This window comes from Schistocerca americana, chromosome X (assembly GCF_021461395.2).
Source record: "Schistocerca americana isolate TAMUIC-IGC-003095 chromosome X, iqSchAmer2.1, whole genome shotgun sequence".
NCBI lineage: Eukaryota > Metazoa > Arthropoda > Insecta > Orthoptera > Acrididae > Schistocerca > Schistocerca americana.
Window position 1 is genome coordinate 513,898,654 of NC_060130.1, and position 17,882 is coordinate 513,916,535.

Below are 17,882 nucleotides of genomic sequence, written 5' to 3' on the forward strand. Positions count from 1 at the left end.
TTGTAATGTTTGCTACAAAATTCACTATATACACTTATTCACCTAACAGCCTGGTAAAAAATATCCTCCTTCAAATTTATTGAGGCCTTAGACCCCATCTAGATGAAACTGATCACTGTTTTTCTGTTTTTACTATAGTAGGCCCTATGTATTGTGTGTGTGTGTGTGTGTGTGTGTGTGTGTGTGTGTGTGTGTGTGTGTGTGTGTGTGTGTGTGTGTGTGTGCGCGCGTGCGCTTGGAGGGGGGGGGGAGCACTTAATTGCATGTTTATTGTATATTGAAATTGGTGTTAATGCAATTTCTTATGAATTTTTTGGTTGTGTTGTTCGTTGGTAATGGTTTGATTGTAATATGTACATATCACGGTGTTCGTTTTTCCTACATTGATCAAATTAGCGTTTCAGTGTGGGTGAGCTCAATTTAGTGTTACTGTGGACTTCGATCAAGCTACATAGATCAAGTAAAATTCCTGGTACAGGATTTTGCAGTTTTGTGGGGTTCGTGGTATTGTGGGTTTTGAGCTATACACATCATGTGAAATTTCCTTTCCCAGTTTTTGTTCAGGTTGTTTTTTATTGTGGTTTCATCGGTTGCTGAAGACTTTCATTGTTTAATTTCCATATTAGCATTTGTTTGATTTCTGTGTTAGTATTTGTTTGGCTAGTTTTGAGTTATTTTTGCAATTACATGTTTTTCGAGAGAGAGAGAGAGAATATGCTTATGAGCAATTAGAATTCTTTTGTGTCCACATATTCATATAAATTGCAGTAAAAGTTCTCAAGAAGAAATGTTTTTAACCCTGTTCTAAAATCCTTTTGTTCCTCCAACCTCTTGAGAAACTGTTTCTTCTAAAAGAGATAAAAGTAGCATAGTTGTGCAGTCTTGCCATGTGCACAGCATTGTTGTTTTACTGACTGAACATGTTAAATTAGTTGAAATTGTATTGAGGGATGTTATGTTCAAAAATGTTGATACCATGGCCAATTTGAGAGTTGTCTTAGGAGAAATGAATGCGTTTAATAGTTTTGATGAAATGTAGAGCTTTCTCCTATGAACACACACCAGGTTGTTGGGTTGTCTGCTGCTCGGGGTCTACTGGCTAGTGTTACTACCTCTGGATCACGGAGTCCCAGGGTTGATTCTCGGCCGGGTCGGGGATTTTATCCACCCGGGGACTGGGTGTTTGTGTTGTCCTCATCATTCAGCAAGTGCCGAGATTGGAACTGTAAAGATTGGAAACTTGTATGATTGCTGATGACCTCGATGTTGAATGCCCCACAAACCAACAACATCACAGCCTGTTGGGTTGTGAAATAGACAAGGAGGGCTTAATGCCCAACAAGTTCATAAAGTTCTGTGAATTGTTACGTTGAACTATTACCAAATAGCACAGCAGTAGTTTACATTGGTACCTGGACATGAGAATACACTCCTGTTAAATATTTTGACAATGTGATCAAAATGAATTTTTTTTGTCAAGAGCTGATTATAAGTAATTGACAAGAGACTGTGATAATTACAAACTGAAGCCAACCTTTTTTACTATAAAACAACCTCAAGATGGTTAGTACATTTGGAAAAAAAGATCTAAGAAACTTTCGGCATCTCCTTGGGGTGCAGATTGTGCTACTCTCCTTGTATTTACCAGGCTCTGGTCCAGTCCCGCTTGGGCTCACAATGTTAATGACTCAGAAGCACATTTGGCTTTAGAATTATTAGACCTAATCCATTATCATGGAGCTCGCCGTACAACTAGTGCCTGCTGGACTAGTTCCATAGACAGTCTCCTTCAAGAAGTGGGGATCTTCCCTCTTCAGTTCCCATGGTACCAACTCTTGCTCATCTATGCAATTTCCATTTGCTAATTTTCTGCTCAATCAATGTATCCTATTCTGTTTGCATACAAGGGGCACTGACCCCTGACACCTGCCCTCATGTGGGGTTACCAGTTGGAAAGTGCCTCCCAGCCCTCTTTCGGGACATCTAAAACGCCGGGAATTTCTACTCCGGTATATAAAACCATAAACATTCAAAGGATTGATGAGTTTTACTGTGCCGAGGAAGAGTATACTTTCACTTAGCACGGAGAAAGTGTATTTTCACTCAGGAGAGAGTGTATTTTTAACCAGGAAACCCGGGAATTTTTTTCCTTGTCCACGTATACACCCTGATGAAGCTTACTGCTAAGATGTTTTAATTTGTATGGTAGCTTATTGAAAATGGATGCAGCAGAATACTGCACACCTTTCTGTAGAAGAGTGAAGGAAGTGCGTTCCAAACGCAGATTGCCATTCTGTGTAGTATTAACTGAATGAAAGCTGTTGATTCTTCAGAATAAGCTCATATTGTTAACAACAAATGACATTAAAGAGAAAATATATTGAGAGGTCAATGTCAGAATTCCCATACTTGTGAACAGGGATCGATAAGTAGTTCATGAACATAAGCCATGTTTTGCTCAAACTGCTGATTTCTGAGCCGAAAACACCCTTTGAAATAAATGGTTGCTGATATGTCTGCGTAAGCAGAAGAAACTAACGATCAAAGTCCGAAAACAATTTGTTGGACTGTTCAATTAACCAAAACAAATTCTCCAAGTATAACACCAACACAAAACAGTGATCCATCTTCGAATCACTACTACATACAAGAATAATATAGAAAACAACTGAAATAATTTCCTACTAGTCTCCGCCAGAGACTTCTCCAATATACCAAGCCTAATCCAGAGATCAGCGAGAAGATCCAAGCCGGGCTGCCGGGACGGCAGCTATCCACGTCTGCAGGCGGTCGATGAACTGATGATGTGCAGCCGAGTGCCGGCCTTTATAGCGCTTCGGTGGATGAGTGCCTCTGAACTATTTTCCATCACATGGTTTGACGTGTGAAAATAGTTCCGGGATCTGCACCGACCTCTTCCTTATGTTTATGTGGGCTGGTAGTGGCCCCTGGTGGCCGCTGGTGTCTTTGCTGTGTTGTTGTTGTTGTTGTTGTTGTTGTTGTTGCTGCTGTTGTGGCCATTAATCAATATTGCCTGTCGGTTGTGTAGTGCTTCGGTGTGCCTGCGAAGCGGGCAACCTGCGGCTGCAGGCTGTCAGTTTGGTTGCTGATACTCTAGGTGCCGTGATGTCTGGTGGAGAAGGCCACAGCAGTTGTAGCTCTGTCATACGTTCCATTAAGAAGTAATTATTATTATTATTATTCCTTGGTGACTAGTTTTGGATACCTATGTTCATTTTCAAACCATTCTTCAAAGAAAAAATTACAATTGACACGACAATTATATACATATGAGGCATACATATTTGCAGTACAATTATATTACACTAATGTACGGGTAAGGTGTACAAATCTATCATAAACATTTAGTTTTATGAATTGACTTACTCGCTACATACCATATCGTAAGTGTTACAGTAAAAGCATAAGCCCATAGCGACTGCTGACAGCAGCACACATCAAAGATAAAATATTTGCTGACTGAACAAAACATTCTTTTTTCTTTCATTAACTGAATGTAAACTTGAAAACCCTACAATACTAAAAAAAATTTCCAAAGACCAGTCATTTGGCCTCTAGTGGGTTGAATTATACCAAAGTGCTATGATCAGTAGTTATACTGCTATGCATTAAACATAATTTAGTCCAGTTCCTAAAAGCTACACATCTTTACTACAACTCAAAACCAAAAAGTATGGCAACCCCCACTCTAAAAATAAATTAACTTTCCAATTTACAAGAAGACAGCCCCCTAAGCAGATAATCTCAACAGTAATACATTAGTTTATATTCAGGCCTCTAATGGAGAAGTGCCTTTCGTATCAGTAGGCCATAGCACCGCTTTGATCATTACTGCAGGGGCAATTTTTGTACATGGGCTTTTGCCTGTGTTGTCACACGTAAGATATGGTATGTAACTAATAAGGCAACTAATAAAACTAAACGATCATGACAAATTCATATACCTTACATGTATATTAGTGTAATATATTTTACTGCAAATTTGAATGCCTCGTTTGTATAAAGTTGTCAGCCAACGGTCATTTTCTTTCTAGGGTGGCTTGAAACTAAGTGTCCAAAACTAGTCACCATCAAGAAATCCTTCCTAATGCAACGTACGCCGGAGATGCAGCCATATATTTAAATTATAAAACAAGCTGCAGACCAATTTTTCACCTGCAGCCTACTGTAAGTTTGGAAAAATACCCTTTGTGAATGGAAAGAGTTACCCTAGAATATTATGCCATCTGTCATAAGCAAATGAAAATAAGCAAAGTAAACTAATTTCGTATTGGAACCACACTTATTGCAGATACTGTTCGAATGGTAAATATAGCAGTATTCAGTTTTTGAACAAGATCCCGAACATGGGCTTTCCATGACAGTTTGCTATCTATCTGAACATCTAGAAATTTGAATTGTTCAGACTTGCGAATCATATGCCCATTCTGTGTAATCAGAATCCCAGTTTTAGTGGGATTGTCTTTCAGAAACTTTAAAAATTGAGTCTGCTTTAACATTAATTTTTCTACAAGCCATGAATTTGTCTTGAACTCCAGTATTTGACACACTACCAAGCTAGTGTCATCAGTAAACAGAAATATTTTAGAATCACCTGTTGTCATATTAGAAGAGATGTCATTTATACACTGATAAGCCAAAACATTACAACCACTGTCCACCACGACATTGGCTGCCACTGATGGTGTTGCGTTCCTATGACATGGTAACAGAAGTATGTAAGCAGAGCAGACATGAACGGAGGATCACCCTAGCAAAGATAGGGGTGCAAATGGGGAAATCCATTGAGATAAGCGACTATGACAAAGAGCAGATTGTTATTGTGCAGAACCTGTGAACGACGAGTATCTCGAAGATGGTAAAGCTTGTCAAATGTTTACACGCTACTGTTGAGACCATCTATGGAAAGTGGTAGGACAGTGAAACTACCGCGAAGTGGTAAATGGTTGGATGTCCACAACTCTTCGCAGCATGTTGGGTTCAGAGGATTGTCTGCTCTATAAAGTTGGATAGATGATGATCTGTGGCATCTCTGCAAAAAGAGCTCAATGTTGGTGCATACACAAGTGTTTCGGAGCACATCGTTCATCGTACATTGTTGAATATGAAGTTTTGCAGCAGACCACTAAGTGTTCACACGTTGACTCAATGATATCGTTACTTAAAATTGCAGTGGGCATGGGACTGTTGGGATGAGACCGTCAATCAATGAAAGTGTGTCTGCTCTATGGGTGAATAACATTTTTGCTACGCTAGGTTGATGGTTGTTATCCAAACACAAAAATGGAAAGAAGTGACCATAGCTGTACTCAGATTAAATCAGTGCTGTGTGATCCCTAGCTACAGTCATAGATCCTTATCAGTGAGAAGGCAGGTGTCATGACTGTGTATATGTGTGTATGTTCAACTTTTCCTCCAAAAGTACTGTGTTGATATCAGTCAAACTTTATATACAAACTACTTATTGTCAGAAGTGGGGTAAGAACTGCCTACGTCTCAAAAGGGGAGGATGGGAGTAAAGAAATAGTATAGCTCACGATGCCTAAATAGCGATACTACATTCATCCAGAATTGCACATAATTTCAAACTTTTAAGAGACTTTTCTCGTCAACACACCCACATAGTGATGAAAGGAAAATAGTTCATCACATACTGAATTTTTGCTGTTCATGCAATATTACTATTGCATTAGGCATGACTTTTTATCACTAATTCACTACTAACTCTACTTGCAACACATTTTGTAGACAGTATTCACATAAACTTCTAAATGTACTTGCAAAATCTCCAAATTTTGATAAGATGGGAGAAGCTTAATTACAAAATGCAAACGTCCCAAGTATTATGATTGTCCATAATTGTCCCAATTTCAAGGCCAAAATTACAGTCTTATCAGAGCACATACTAAAATTATGGAATTTGGAATTTTATTTATTTCAGCTGTTTGACAACAAAATGTATTTCGTTGCATCATTTGTGAACCAGCATTGTTTCAAAAGTGCAGGATCCCATCTGTTTAGCACAGACTATACACAAACTTTACTATTCTCTACACACTGGTGCCTCACTAAGGTCACTACTGTGGGTGCGTAAACTTATGGTTATGTTGTGATTTGACATATTGATTCCAAGTGTAGAGCAATTGAATAGCTTGTAAATTAAGTTCACAGTTTCTCTGAAGTATTTGAAATGTCATTGTATACTTTCATTTAGTTTGTGTTTTACCCTGTGGAGTCTTTTTTTGTAGCCTGGAAATTCTTTGTGTCATTAGGAGTTCTGAATACATATTTTATTAATGCAAGAGTCAAGATTCAATTTCAGTTTTCACTTCTTTGAAAATTCCCTTACACTGTGTTTATCAATCTATGTTTTCAACTTTTGTCCTTTGAAAGTTGATCTTATTACACACTCCACTAACATTTTACTTTTAAAAAAAATCTGCATTTTATATTTTGAAAACTTAACTTTTAGAGCTAACTTTTAAAGTTCCAACACCCTGTCTCATCTTTCTTACTAGGGGTTAACAGCCTAAATTTTTACTTTTCAGGTGTTAGACAATTAGGATTCAAATTGAGATTTTTATTTTCAGTTTAAAAAATATATTATAAAATCCTGGGGGAAGGTCCCCAGAACCCCCTCCTCAATTCTCCTGTCCACATTACTGAAAGCTTCTTTCCAAACATGGCATCTCTGCTAAATGTGACAGAGAAAGAAGTAAATAATTTCGTGACTGTTTGACATGCTTAGCATGGGAACGATCATAGTTGTCTTGGTGTGTATAGAGAGCCAGAAATCTACTGCAATATATCTCTGTAAATAATGTTCTGAGACTTGTTCTCTGCATATATGTAAAGATAGCTGAGAACCCAGTGTTGCCCGGGTATGTATTTATTCGAATCATCTGTTAGTCCCTCTCATTCTTTCATCCCCTCTCTGTCAGTCTCCTCCTGCCCCTTTCGGTCCAGCTCCTCTTCCCACACCTCACTGTCAATCTCCTCCTCCTGCCCGTCTCCCTGTCACCCAACGTATCCCTAATGTTGAGTTGTTGTTTCAATGTGTTCTCCTATACTCACTGGCACTGCTCAGTGGAAGGCGATTGACAATTAATATTCCAGTGAGCACTTGCTCCTCTGGATACAACAGAACAAGTAGTGGCAGAGAGTAAGATGCCAAAATGGATACTGTACAGTAAACTAATCATGTTTTAACATGAAGACAGTAGCCAGGAATGGGCGGATGACATTATTATGGTGAACCATCCAGCTGCTGATGTACTCATCCCCACCAAGTGAGGTTGCAGAATGGTAAGACACTGAACTTTTTTAAGAGTATGGCAATCAAATCCTCATATGACTATCCAGATTTAGGTTTTTCTATGGTGTCCCTAAACTGCTGAATACAAATGTTGGGAAGTTTATTAAAAAAAAGGACATGGCTGATTTCTTTGCCTACTCTACTCTGCTGGCGGGAGGAGTACCTTTCTGATGTCAGGGACAAGTGGGTGGCTCTAGAGAGATTCAGATGCCAGCCAGTTACAGAGAACTTCATGGCTTTCCACTATATTATTAAGTGATTAAGAAGAGATTGTATTCGGAGGGTATCCAGAAAACACTGTAGGTCTTTTATAGCAAATGAACTGAAGGAGGGGTGTCTCCAAATAACAACCAGTGTTAGTGCCACAGCATTTTGTCAAGACTACTGCTATCGTCTGATTGGATTCAGTATCCCATCACAACCAGGTACAATTATGCTGAGTCCTGTAACTGCCCCTTGTCCATATGGAAGCTGAATTTACCACAGTTTGTGGTTTGTGATACTGTGTGCAGTCTTGGCTGAATAAAGTACAGCATGCTGTGGCAACTTGAAAAGAAATCCTTGTAGAACTGTTAATAATACATGGCAGACAGGGCAATTTCTCAACTAGTTGATAGCCATTTTTGGTCCCACTCCTCAAACCAGTGAAGTACAGAACATGCCACAGGAACTCCAAAAACATCACTTTATGTAGATGTGTAGGAAAGAGCTATGAGTTAACCATAAACAGTTGCGTGGTTGGATCATGGAAACTGCAAAACTCACACTCTGGAGGTATCGATCCACCACTGACAACTAGACCCTGTGTGTGAGGGGGCTATGAAACAGGTTATCTATGGAACAATGTCAAATGGGCATATTTTTAAATGTAGAAGAGATGTTTGATACTGTTGAGGGTACGACAATATTCCCAGATGTCTAACATCAATGGAGCTTTTGAGGAAGCCTGCCTATATTCATATGGTTTGTGCTATCACACTGCCAGCCGGTGTGGCTGAGCGGTTCTAGGCGCTTCAGTCTAGAACCGTGCGACCGCCAAGGTTGCAGGGATGTCATTAGGTTAGTTAGGTTTAAGTAGTTCAAGTTCTAGGGGACTGATGACCGCAGATGTTAAGTCCCATGGTGCTCAGAGCCAGCCAGCTATCACACTGTTTTTTATACATAGTGAGGTTCTGTCTGACAGATTTGAGCAAGAGAATGGTGTACCTCAAGGCAGTTTTTAAATTTAAATTTATTTACCATCGCCTTAAATAGTATAAGAGCCATGGCAGGGAGTCCAGTGCAATGATTCTTATTTGTTGGCAACTTTGCAGTTTTTTGTTCCTGTTACAGCTCTACAACAGCAACTTATGTTTAGGAGGTTGTAAGAGTGGGCTATTCATACAGGTTTTAGATTTTATACAGGTTTGTGTGTGTGTGTGTGTGTGTGTGTGTGTGTGTGTGTGTGTGTGTGTGTGTGTGCGCGTGTGTGCGCGTGCGCGTGCATTTTGATATGAAATATCAATCAATCACCACAACTAGTTCACAACTCGCGGTCTAGTGGCTAGTGTTTCTGTCTCTGAATCACGGGGTCCTGAGTTTGATTCCCGGCCGGGTTGGGGATTTTCTCTACCCTGGGGCTGGGTGTTTGTGTTGTCTTCATCATCATTCGTGAACATGGCGAGATTGGACTGTGTAAAGATTGGGACTTTGTACAGATGCTGATAACCGTGCAGTTGAGTGTTCCACAAACCAATAATAATATTACAGGTGCATGCATTCATTCTGTTTTTTTATGTTAGTAGTGAGTCAGCTATACATCTCAGAGGATTAGTGTCATATACTTCTTTATTTTACTTGATTGTGTATTGAAGCATTTTATTTCAGTATTATTCCTGTCCTTCTGATATGCAGAAAGTAAAGGGTTTTGAAAGTTTTAGACTCACTCTTCCAAAAGGAGTTTTGCATGAAAACTGATAACCACTACACTGAGTGTTGTGAACCCAGTTAACATCAAAAAACCACAGCATACATTGATTTTGTGCACCTGAAGCCCTTCAGAAGATAGTGATAAAAGTAAAATAAGGAGATGGGAGACACCAATGTGGCTACTCTACACTTCCTTGGCTACATTTTCTGGGTCACCATGTACTTTGTTACATTGAGTTTTCTCTACCAAGCTAGTTATGGCAGAATAGTCTATTACTGAGTCGGCAATCTCCCATTATGCCCTCCTACAGTGGGAGACAGGTCCTATGTAAAGTATTTGTAAACCATTTTAGAAAGTTGTGAGGAAGTGTTAGAATTATGAGGCTTTCCAGTAGTTAAGAACAGTGAACACAATAGGTTTCCAAAAGGAAGTATTTATAAAAAATATTGCAAAATCTTCATGTTGTAACTATTTGTTAGTGTTTTAAATAAGAACTTTGAGTTTGTAGATTTGAGTATGATTTATGTATGATGTTGCCCATTAAATTCTGTGCTTTCCTGGTAACTGTTTAAAGTGGTCACTGTAACAATTATCAGCGATAAATTATTACTTAAATTGTTAACATCCACTAGAATGCTTCATTTACAATGGCCTAATTGTTGGTGGAATTAAACCTCCTGCCTCCTTTTCCCTCTCCCCCCACTGAAACACAGGCAGTATTTTCTGCTCTCCTGTAAAATTATTTGCATTCATATTTACATGTCTGTCATAAAGAAGTGTACAGCTGCTCACTTCATGGTCTTTACAATGTCTTCCTGTTGAAAATTTGAGTCAGTGTGTCTTCAGGATAATGACAAGTGTGTGATGTCTAGTCGAGTACAATCCACTAGCAACAGTTCACCTATGCATCTCACCAAAAGTACTTTGTCTCAAATTGTCAGCCTATCTCCCTTCCCCCCAATATATTTTACAAAAATCACAAATTGATCCATTTGCAGCAATAACATTTATCTTTTACTAGCCGTATTTTATGTATTTGTTTGTGTATTTCAGACTTACTGAAATGGGAAAGCATGTTGGTATTAGACTCGTAGACCTTTTCTTTGTCCGTGAAAGAGACTGCAGACGTGAAGTCAAAGTATTAACTATTATTTTATTGATGAAGTCAACATTTTGGTTGGTGAGTATAATGATAAATTAAAAATGTGTAGTAGTGCAGAATTTAAGATTTAAAAGTAGTGAAAATTTGAGGGCATTAAAAATTGATTTTTTATATTGTGTTCAGTTAGCAGTATGTGTCGGTTATGAATTATAAATGGTATCATTTATACATTTTTCATTTAAATCCAACAACATAAAGTCAAACTGCTTTGTAACAAAATTAATTTTCACAGGTGCCTTATTTAACTTGTGGATCCTGAAGTAACCCTTTGATACATCTCAGAATATTTGTAACAGAATAAAACTTTTTGATTTATATGACTGAAATTACTGTCACTACCATCATCCAAATGTGTCATAACATTTAACTGCCTTTGGTTTAAGTTGTAGCCATAGTGTGTAGATTTTTTTGTGTATAATTCATAAAGTTCAGAGAAAGATTATATTATCAAGAACAGTGCCAAACTCAGTGTGAAGTAATTTGAGAATTGTTAGGACGAGTTCATTAAGACCAGAGTAACGGAACATCAGTAATAAAGTTAGGCAAGAGGTACTTTCATTGATGAAAAGCTCTCAGGTTTCCAGCTAAGTGGTAATGTTGGGATACTGCAACAGTTCGATGTGTATTGTGCTCAACATCTGGCAGAGTGTTGAGATATTGCAAATGTCCTAATATGTATACTAGTGGAGTGGCCACCCTGGCCACCTGGTTTCTTTATCAAAATCATTGTCTGTTGATAAACTGTCTAGAGGCATATTGAAAACTACTACACGTAGTTTACAACAATGTAGGAAAAGACGGATTGCTACTTACCATAAAGAAGACATGTCAAGTTGCAGACAGGCACAATTAAGACACTTACATAAAGCTTTCGGCCACAGCCTTCATCAGTAAAAAGAGAGCCACACACAATTCACACATACGGGCAAGCATGCCTCACAAACACACGAATGCCAACTTCAGCATTTCAGACCGTATTGATTTTTACACGTAGTTTACAAGTATTTCTCATGGGAGAGCTTTTCTCTTCTGTCACCCTTCAGTAAGGGTCATTCCTTGTCTGTTCATTGCCTCATGATACCCATGGTATCAGATTTTGGCATAACATAGCATATTTATCTATTGATAGATTTAAGTAAGAATCCAAAACATTTTTGCTATATCCCAGATGGTTTGGATTTTACAGCCAGGTAAAGTTTATGGAATTTTGCAGCTTGTAGTTGTCAGGTGGAGGAAACACAATTTGTTCAAACATACGAAATAATTTATATCTTCCTTATCTGCTAACAAATACTGATAAATTTTTGTGTATGCCTCAATATGCAAAGAATTCAGAGGTATTTGAATTAAAACAACATGAAATTTCACACATCGAGGAAAAAATCCTTCATTGCAGTTTTCAGTTTTTTAAAACCGTATACAGGGAACGACATTAAGAGCAATAACATCAAAATGGAATAGGATAATTGAATAATAAAAAAAAATTACTCCACCAAATGAGAAAATAATATTAAGGGGGTAGGATGTCAAATGGGCCGACTTGGAGCAGGAGAGGCACCACAGGACATTTTATTTTCTACTGTCTATACTTTTACAAATCAATTCATAAAACTTTGTCAGCATGACCAGGAAGGATTCAGGATTCACACTCATAGCAGTGGAAGCGCCAAAAAATAACAAAATAAATTTTTTTTAGATATGAAATTTCATCATTTTTTCACTTACTGTTGGCTGCATTTGTTGTTATAGGAACATTTTTCTTCACAAGTAAGAGAGATTCTTTGATGAATTTTGCACAGCATACAAACCATACTTACAGGTCTATGAAACTCTAGAATTTTCCAAGTCTATTAAAAACTGTGGTAAAAATTGAGATAATTAACTACAAAATTAGATTTTTTTCTAAACATAAAGTTTAAAACGTAACAGCTCATTCATTTTTTCATAAATTAAATAGATTCTAGAGTTTCAGACACCTGTAAGTACGGTTTGTATGCTGTGCAAAATTCATCGAACAGCCTCGCTTACTTATGAAGAAAAGTGTACCTATAGCAACAAATGCAGCCAATAGTAAGTGAAAAAATGATGAAATTTCACATGTAAAAAAATTATGTTTTTATGTTTTTGAACTTCTGCTGCTACGAGTGTGAATCCTGAATCCTTCCTGGTCATGCTGACAAATTTTTATGAATTTACTTGTAAAAGTATAGACAGTGGAAATTAAAATGTCCTGTGGAGCCTCTCCTGCTCCAAGTCGGCCCATCTGACGTCCTACCCCTCTTAATGAGTTTTCACTCCTTCATTGTTTATTACTTCATAGATGAAAATAATTTAAAAAAATTTCATTCTTGCTTACAGAGTGTTGAGTTTACACTTGTTTAACAACGTTAATTTTGCATAAAAAAACTTTTAAAGTAATTGTTATTGAATAATTCATAAGAGATTAAATACTTTGCTTGAGGGAACATGATTTTAAACAAAAATCTAATCTTGATAACACACATTTAGGATTATATTTGTTGTATTTTTACAAAAATCTCTATTGAAATAATTCTAAATTCTAGGTCACTAGCTCTTGACATTCGTGAGTATTTTTGAAACCTGAATATTAACGTATGTCTTGAATGAATCTGTAAGTTCTCCCAGTCATTGTGTTCAGAGGATCCACAGTTGCAATGTCAAGAGAGATGGGTATCGCACATGGATCTTCTCTCTCGGACCAGAAATACGACTTTGATGGTCCATGAGGATGTAGAAATTTTATTGATATATCTTCCTCTTTGGTATTTACATCACTAACCATACCAAAATACCATAACTTCTTGTAAAAACAAGCTATAAAACATCCAGAATATAAATCATCTGGTTTCACAAATAAAGTTTATTTATCTCAAAGTTTGGTAAGTTCTTGTTCCTGAAGAGTTTGGATGTTTTTCATGTGATTCTGCAAAGTCAGAGTTGAATCAACCATTCTTTTTAAGATTAAGTTTAAAGATAGTATTTGTAATATTAGCTTTGCAAAATTTTAATAGTCATTTTTTATTATTTGCCTGTGCGGATGTCGCTGTAGACTGTCTTGCTAGCTAAGTGTTTTGCAGTACCACCCATTCTCCATGCCCAGTCCAGGGACATATTTCCGGTCTCATGTCAAATTCCTTTTCGCTCAGCAGAGGAATGACTCTGGGTGGGACAATCCTTGTGCCTAATGAACTTTGTGTGATTAAAGGGACTCCAGCCATGTGACATTCTTCCTCCTGCCTCTGTTAGTGGGAATCAGTCATCCTGTGCCATCTTGGTATCTGCCATACCAAGTTGACCCATGGTCTTATGGTCTTTTACTCTACTTTGTAGTTGTGCTGCCCCCCTCCCCCCTCAATCCCCTCAAGGTGATCCATATTTTGCTGGACTGCCCCTGCAGTTTGACCCTAAATGCACCCTCGTAGCTCCCTTGCCTCGGTTTTCTTTGCAAAAGTGCTTTGTTCTTCCAGATCTAAGTTCCTGAATTTCCTTTTGGAATTGAAGTCCTTTGGTAAGCATTGTCACTGGTTTAGGAGGCCTTTAGCCTTGCATCCAAGCTGGCCAGGTCCCCCCCTCCACACTTCCCCTTATTATAGTGCCTTCTTCTTTCAAGCGTTGTCCCCGTAGTTGTGATCATGGTATGGTGTGGAGTCGAGATGGGTTGGTAGTGGTGCCAAAGCCCCATTGTGTGTATTGACTCGGGGGCACCTGCTGCTCTCACCCCTGTGCACCCCCACCCACCTTTCCTGTTCTTTACTCTTCTTGTCAGCCTGGAGGTCCAGATCTAGATAGTCAACCTTTCATCAACTGGGAGCTACTTCAAGTTTTTGACTCTCATGAAAAGATCCCAGGCCATATTTTGATTTATAATGAGACAATCAAACATCTAAATGAAATTCAGACTCTATCTACTCATGGTCTTTAAATGTATTTGGGTAGACCTGATTTTCCCTTGGCATTGGAAATATCCTATCATCTTCCCAATATTGAACCCAGCCAAAATCTCAATGTCCATTTGTGGCTACCAACTGATTGGCCTCACCAGTGTGCTCTGCAAATTCTGAGAAAGGGTGGTAGGGCAATGATTGTGTTGCATTCTTGAATCATGGTGCATTTTGTCCCCATTTCAGCATGGTTTCCTGGAGGGGTGATTTTCAACCTGTCCTTTGGTTAGGTTGGAATTTTTCTAAACAGTAACTTATATTGCAGTTTTTTTCTTACCTACAAAAGGCATATGACACTGCTTGAAGCTATGCCATGTTACGCAGCCTCCATGACCAGATCTTTCTAGTTTCCATACCACTTTATATTAGTCAATTTGCATCCCTCCAATTGTTTTGAGCTGGAGTTAGTAAGTTGTTCAGCTCTCCATGGGTCCAAGAAAGTGGCATACCTCAGCACTCAGTGCCTTATTGCCATAGAGCAAGCCCTTGAGATCTGTCAGACCAGGTTTGTTTGTGTGTTTTTTTTTACACTGTATGTTGACTTTTGCATTTATTACAGCTCCCTGTTACATGGCTTCCAGTTTTCTCCCACAAAAAGATGAGTCATGTGTTTCTGTAGTCATACTGTGGTTCATCCTAACCTAGAACCCTACTTGGGTACCAGACACTTGGGCATTGTTGTGCAGTACTGAGTTTTGGGGTCTCCACTTTGGTAAAAAGCTGACAAGTATGAGAACTAAAGACTAGCTGCATGTGAAATCTTAATGCCGTCTACTTCCTTGCCTGTACCTTGTCGGGTGTATTATCAGGCCCTTGTTGCTTCCCAAGGAGACTGTGATTGCCAGGTTTACAGCTCAGCTGCACCTACTTGCCATGGGTGTGTTGTGGGCTCGTCCTATAGATAGTTGGGATCTTACTGCTTCAGTTTTGATGATACCAACACTTGCTCACTTAATCACTGTGTGATGATTTCCAGTCAAGTGACTTGATAGGTGCATTTTTTGTACATTTGATTTAGATTAATTGTGCTAATATACAGCATATTTATATGAATTATGTTCAGGCCGACTTACGACAGTTATTTGTGATCCATTAATGTATACTGTGTAAGTACTGTAGTTTTTAAAAACCTTTATTATTTTCCCCCTATTCTCTACATTGCCTGCAAATACTTCATTTTATAATAATCTCTTTTGTACCGTGCAGTTATCTACTATGAAACTGGCTGATAATAAATATGTCATTATACAGCTGATTGCACAAATACGCTTTTTTCAAAATGTTTGACAGCAGTTGACTTTGCTGCTTCAGTGACACCAGCTTGGGTGCAAACCGCACTATCCTTCTGCAGCTTTCCAAAGCCCTGATCCTGTCCGACCTTGATTATGGGAGTCTGGCATATGGTTCAGCACCGCCCTCAGCATTGTGGCCAGTGGAACCAATACACCACTGTGGAGTCTGGCTTGCAACAGGAGCCTTTTGAACTAGCCCTCTGAATAGCCTACTTGTGGAGGCGTTGATCCCTCCACTGTGGATCGGGCACTAACAACAGCTACTCAGTTGCGCTATACATGTCCACAGCTCCCCTAAGTATCCAAAATATCATGTCCTTTTTCTTAGTGGAGAGGTCCACCTCCCACAACAGATACCCAGAACTGGAATTACTATTGCAGTTTGACTACAGTGTCTCTGCTCTGACCTAAGACTTCTGCTGTCTCTTGTCAGGAAGCAATTGTGTACACCCCCATGGCATGTACCCTGACTTCAGATCTTTCTTGATTTATTCTGTGGACCAAATGATTCAGCTAATCCCATGGTGTTTTATCACCTGTTTTTTGCTGCCCTCGACGCATTTCCAGGTTCAAATGGATGAACATTTTGCACACACACATGCATGGTGCAGTGAACTATGCTCTTTGCTGAATGGATGCAGTGTCTTCACTGCTGAACTGGTTGACATCAAACGAGCTCTTGGCCATGCTCGTTCTTGCACTGACAAGATGCTTATAATCTGCAGCAACTCCCTGAGCAGCCTTAACCCTATAGACCAGTGCTACCTTCATCACTCATTAGTCACAATTGTCCAGGATCTTCTTTCTGACCTCCATCAAGCTAGACGGATGGACAGTCATCTTTGTTTGGACCTCTGGACATGTTGAGATACTGAGCGAGGTAGTGCAGTGGTTAGCACCCTGGACTCGCATTCGGGAGGACGACGGTTCAAACCCGCATCCGCCATCCCGATCTAGGTTTTCTGCAATTTCCCTAAATCGTTTCAGGCAAATGCTGGGATGGATCTTTTGAAAGGGCATGGCCGACTTCCCTCCCCATCGTTCCCTAATCCAATGGGACTGATGACCTCTATGTCTGGTCCCCTCCCCCAAATCAGCCAACCAGCCAACTAACCAACATGTTGAGATCTCAGGGAATGTCCATGATGAACATGCTGACATTTTGGCAAAGTTGGCTACTAGGATGCTGATTTTGGAAATGGGGTTTCCAGAACTGGACCTTTGGTCGATTCTATGCCATTGATTGTTGGATGTCTGGAACTTGGAACATTTCACCCTGGACTCCCCAAATAAACAGAGGGACATGGCCTAATTCTCAGAGGTGAGGACTCACCTTACTGCTGGTGTGGTGCTCACCTGATGGTGGCCCACATCCTGCTAGACTGTCCAAAATTGGCTGCTTTGTGGTGATAGTCCTGGCATGCTACCTTTGGTTCCAAAGTGGCTCATGTGGTTTTATGTTCCTCCCGCAAAGGTGCTTTCTACTCTACATCTACATTTATACTCCGCAAGCCACCCAACGGTGTGTGGCGGAGGGCACTTTACGTGCCACTGTCATTACCTCCCTTTCCTGTTCCAGTCGCGTATGGTTTGTGGGAAGAACGACTGTCTGAAAGCCTCCGTGCATGCTCTAATCTCTCTAATTTTACATTCGTGATCTCCTCGGGAGGTATAAGTAGGGGGAAACAATATATTCGATACCTCATCCAGAAACGCACAGCGAAACCTGGCGAGCAAGCTACACCGCGATGCAGAGCGCCTCTCTTGCAGAGTCTGCCACTTGAGTTTGTTAAACATCTCCGTAACGCTATTACGGTTACCAAATAACCCTGTGACGAAACGCGCCACTCTTCTTCGGATCTTCTCTATCTCCTCCGTCAACCCGATCTGGTATGGATCCCACACTGATGAGCAATACTCAAGTATAGGTCGAACGAGTGTTTTGTAAGCCACCTCCTTTGTTGATGGACTACATTTTCTAAGGACTCTCCCAATGAATCTCAACCTGGTACCCGCCTTACCAACAATTAATTTTATATGATCATTCCACTTCAAATCGTTCCGCACGCATACTCCCAGATATTTTACAGAAGTAACTGCTACCAGTGTTTGTTCCGCTATCATATAATCATACAATAAAGGATCCTTCTTTCTATGTATTCGCAATACATTACATTTGTCTATGTTAAGGGTCAGTTGCCACTCCCTGCACCAAGTGCCT

The 17,882-nt window shown here is 39.4% G+C and overlaps 1 protein-coding gene across 4 annotated transcripts in view; it reads left to right on the top strand.

Moving 5' to 3' along the window:
• Positions 1 to 17,882, top strand: part of LOC124555246 (trafficking protein particle complex subunit 5-like) — a 53,189-nt gene that overhangs the window by 6,395 nt on the left and 28,912 nt on the right. For all 4 annotated transcript variants that reach the window (XM_047129106.1, XM_047129107.1, XM_047129109.1 and 1 more), the window contains exon 3: positions 10,299 to 10,425. In XM_047129106.1, coding sequence (XP_046985062.1) covers positions 10,299 to 10,425 — 127 coding nt within the window. The remainder of the gene's footprint in view (positions 1 to 10,298; positions 10,426 to 17,882) is intronic.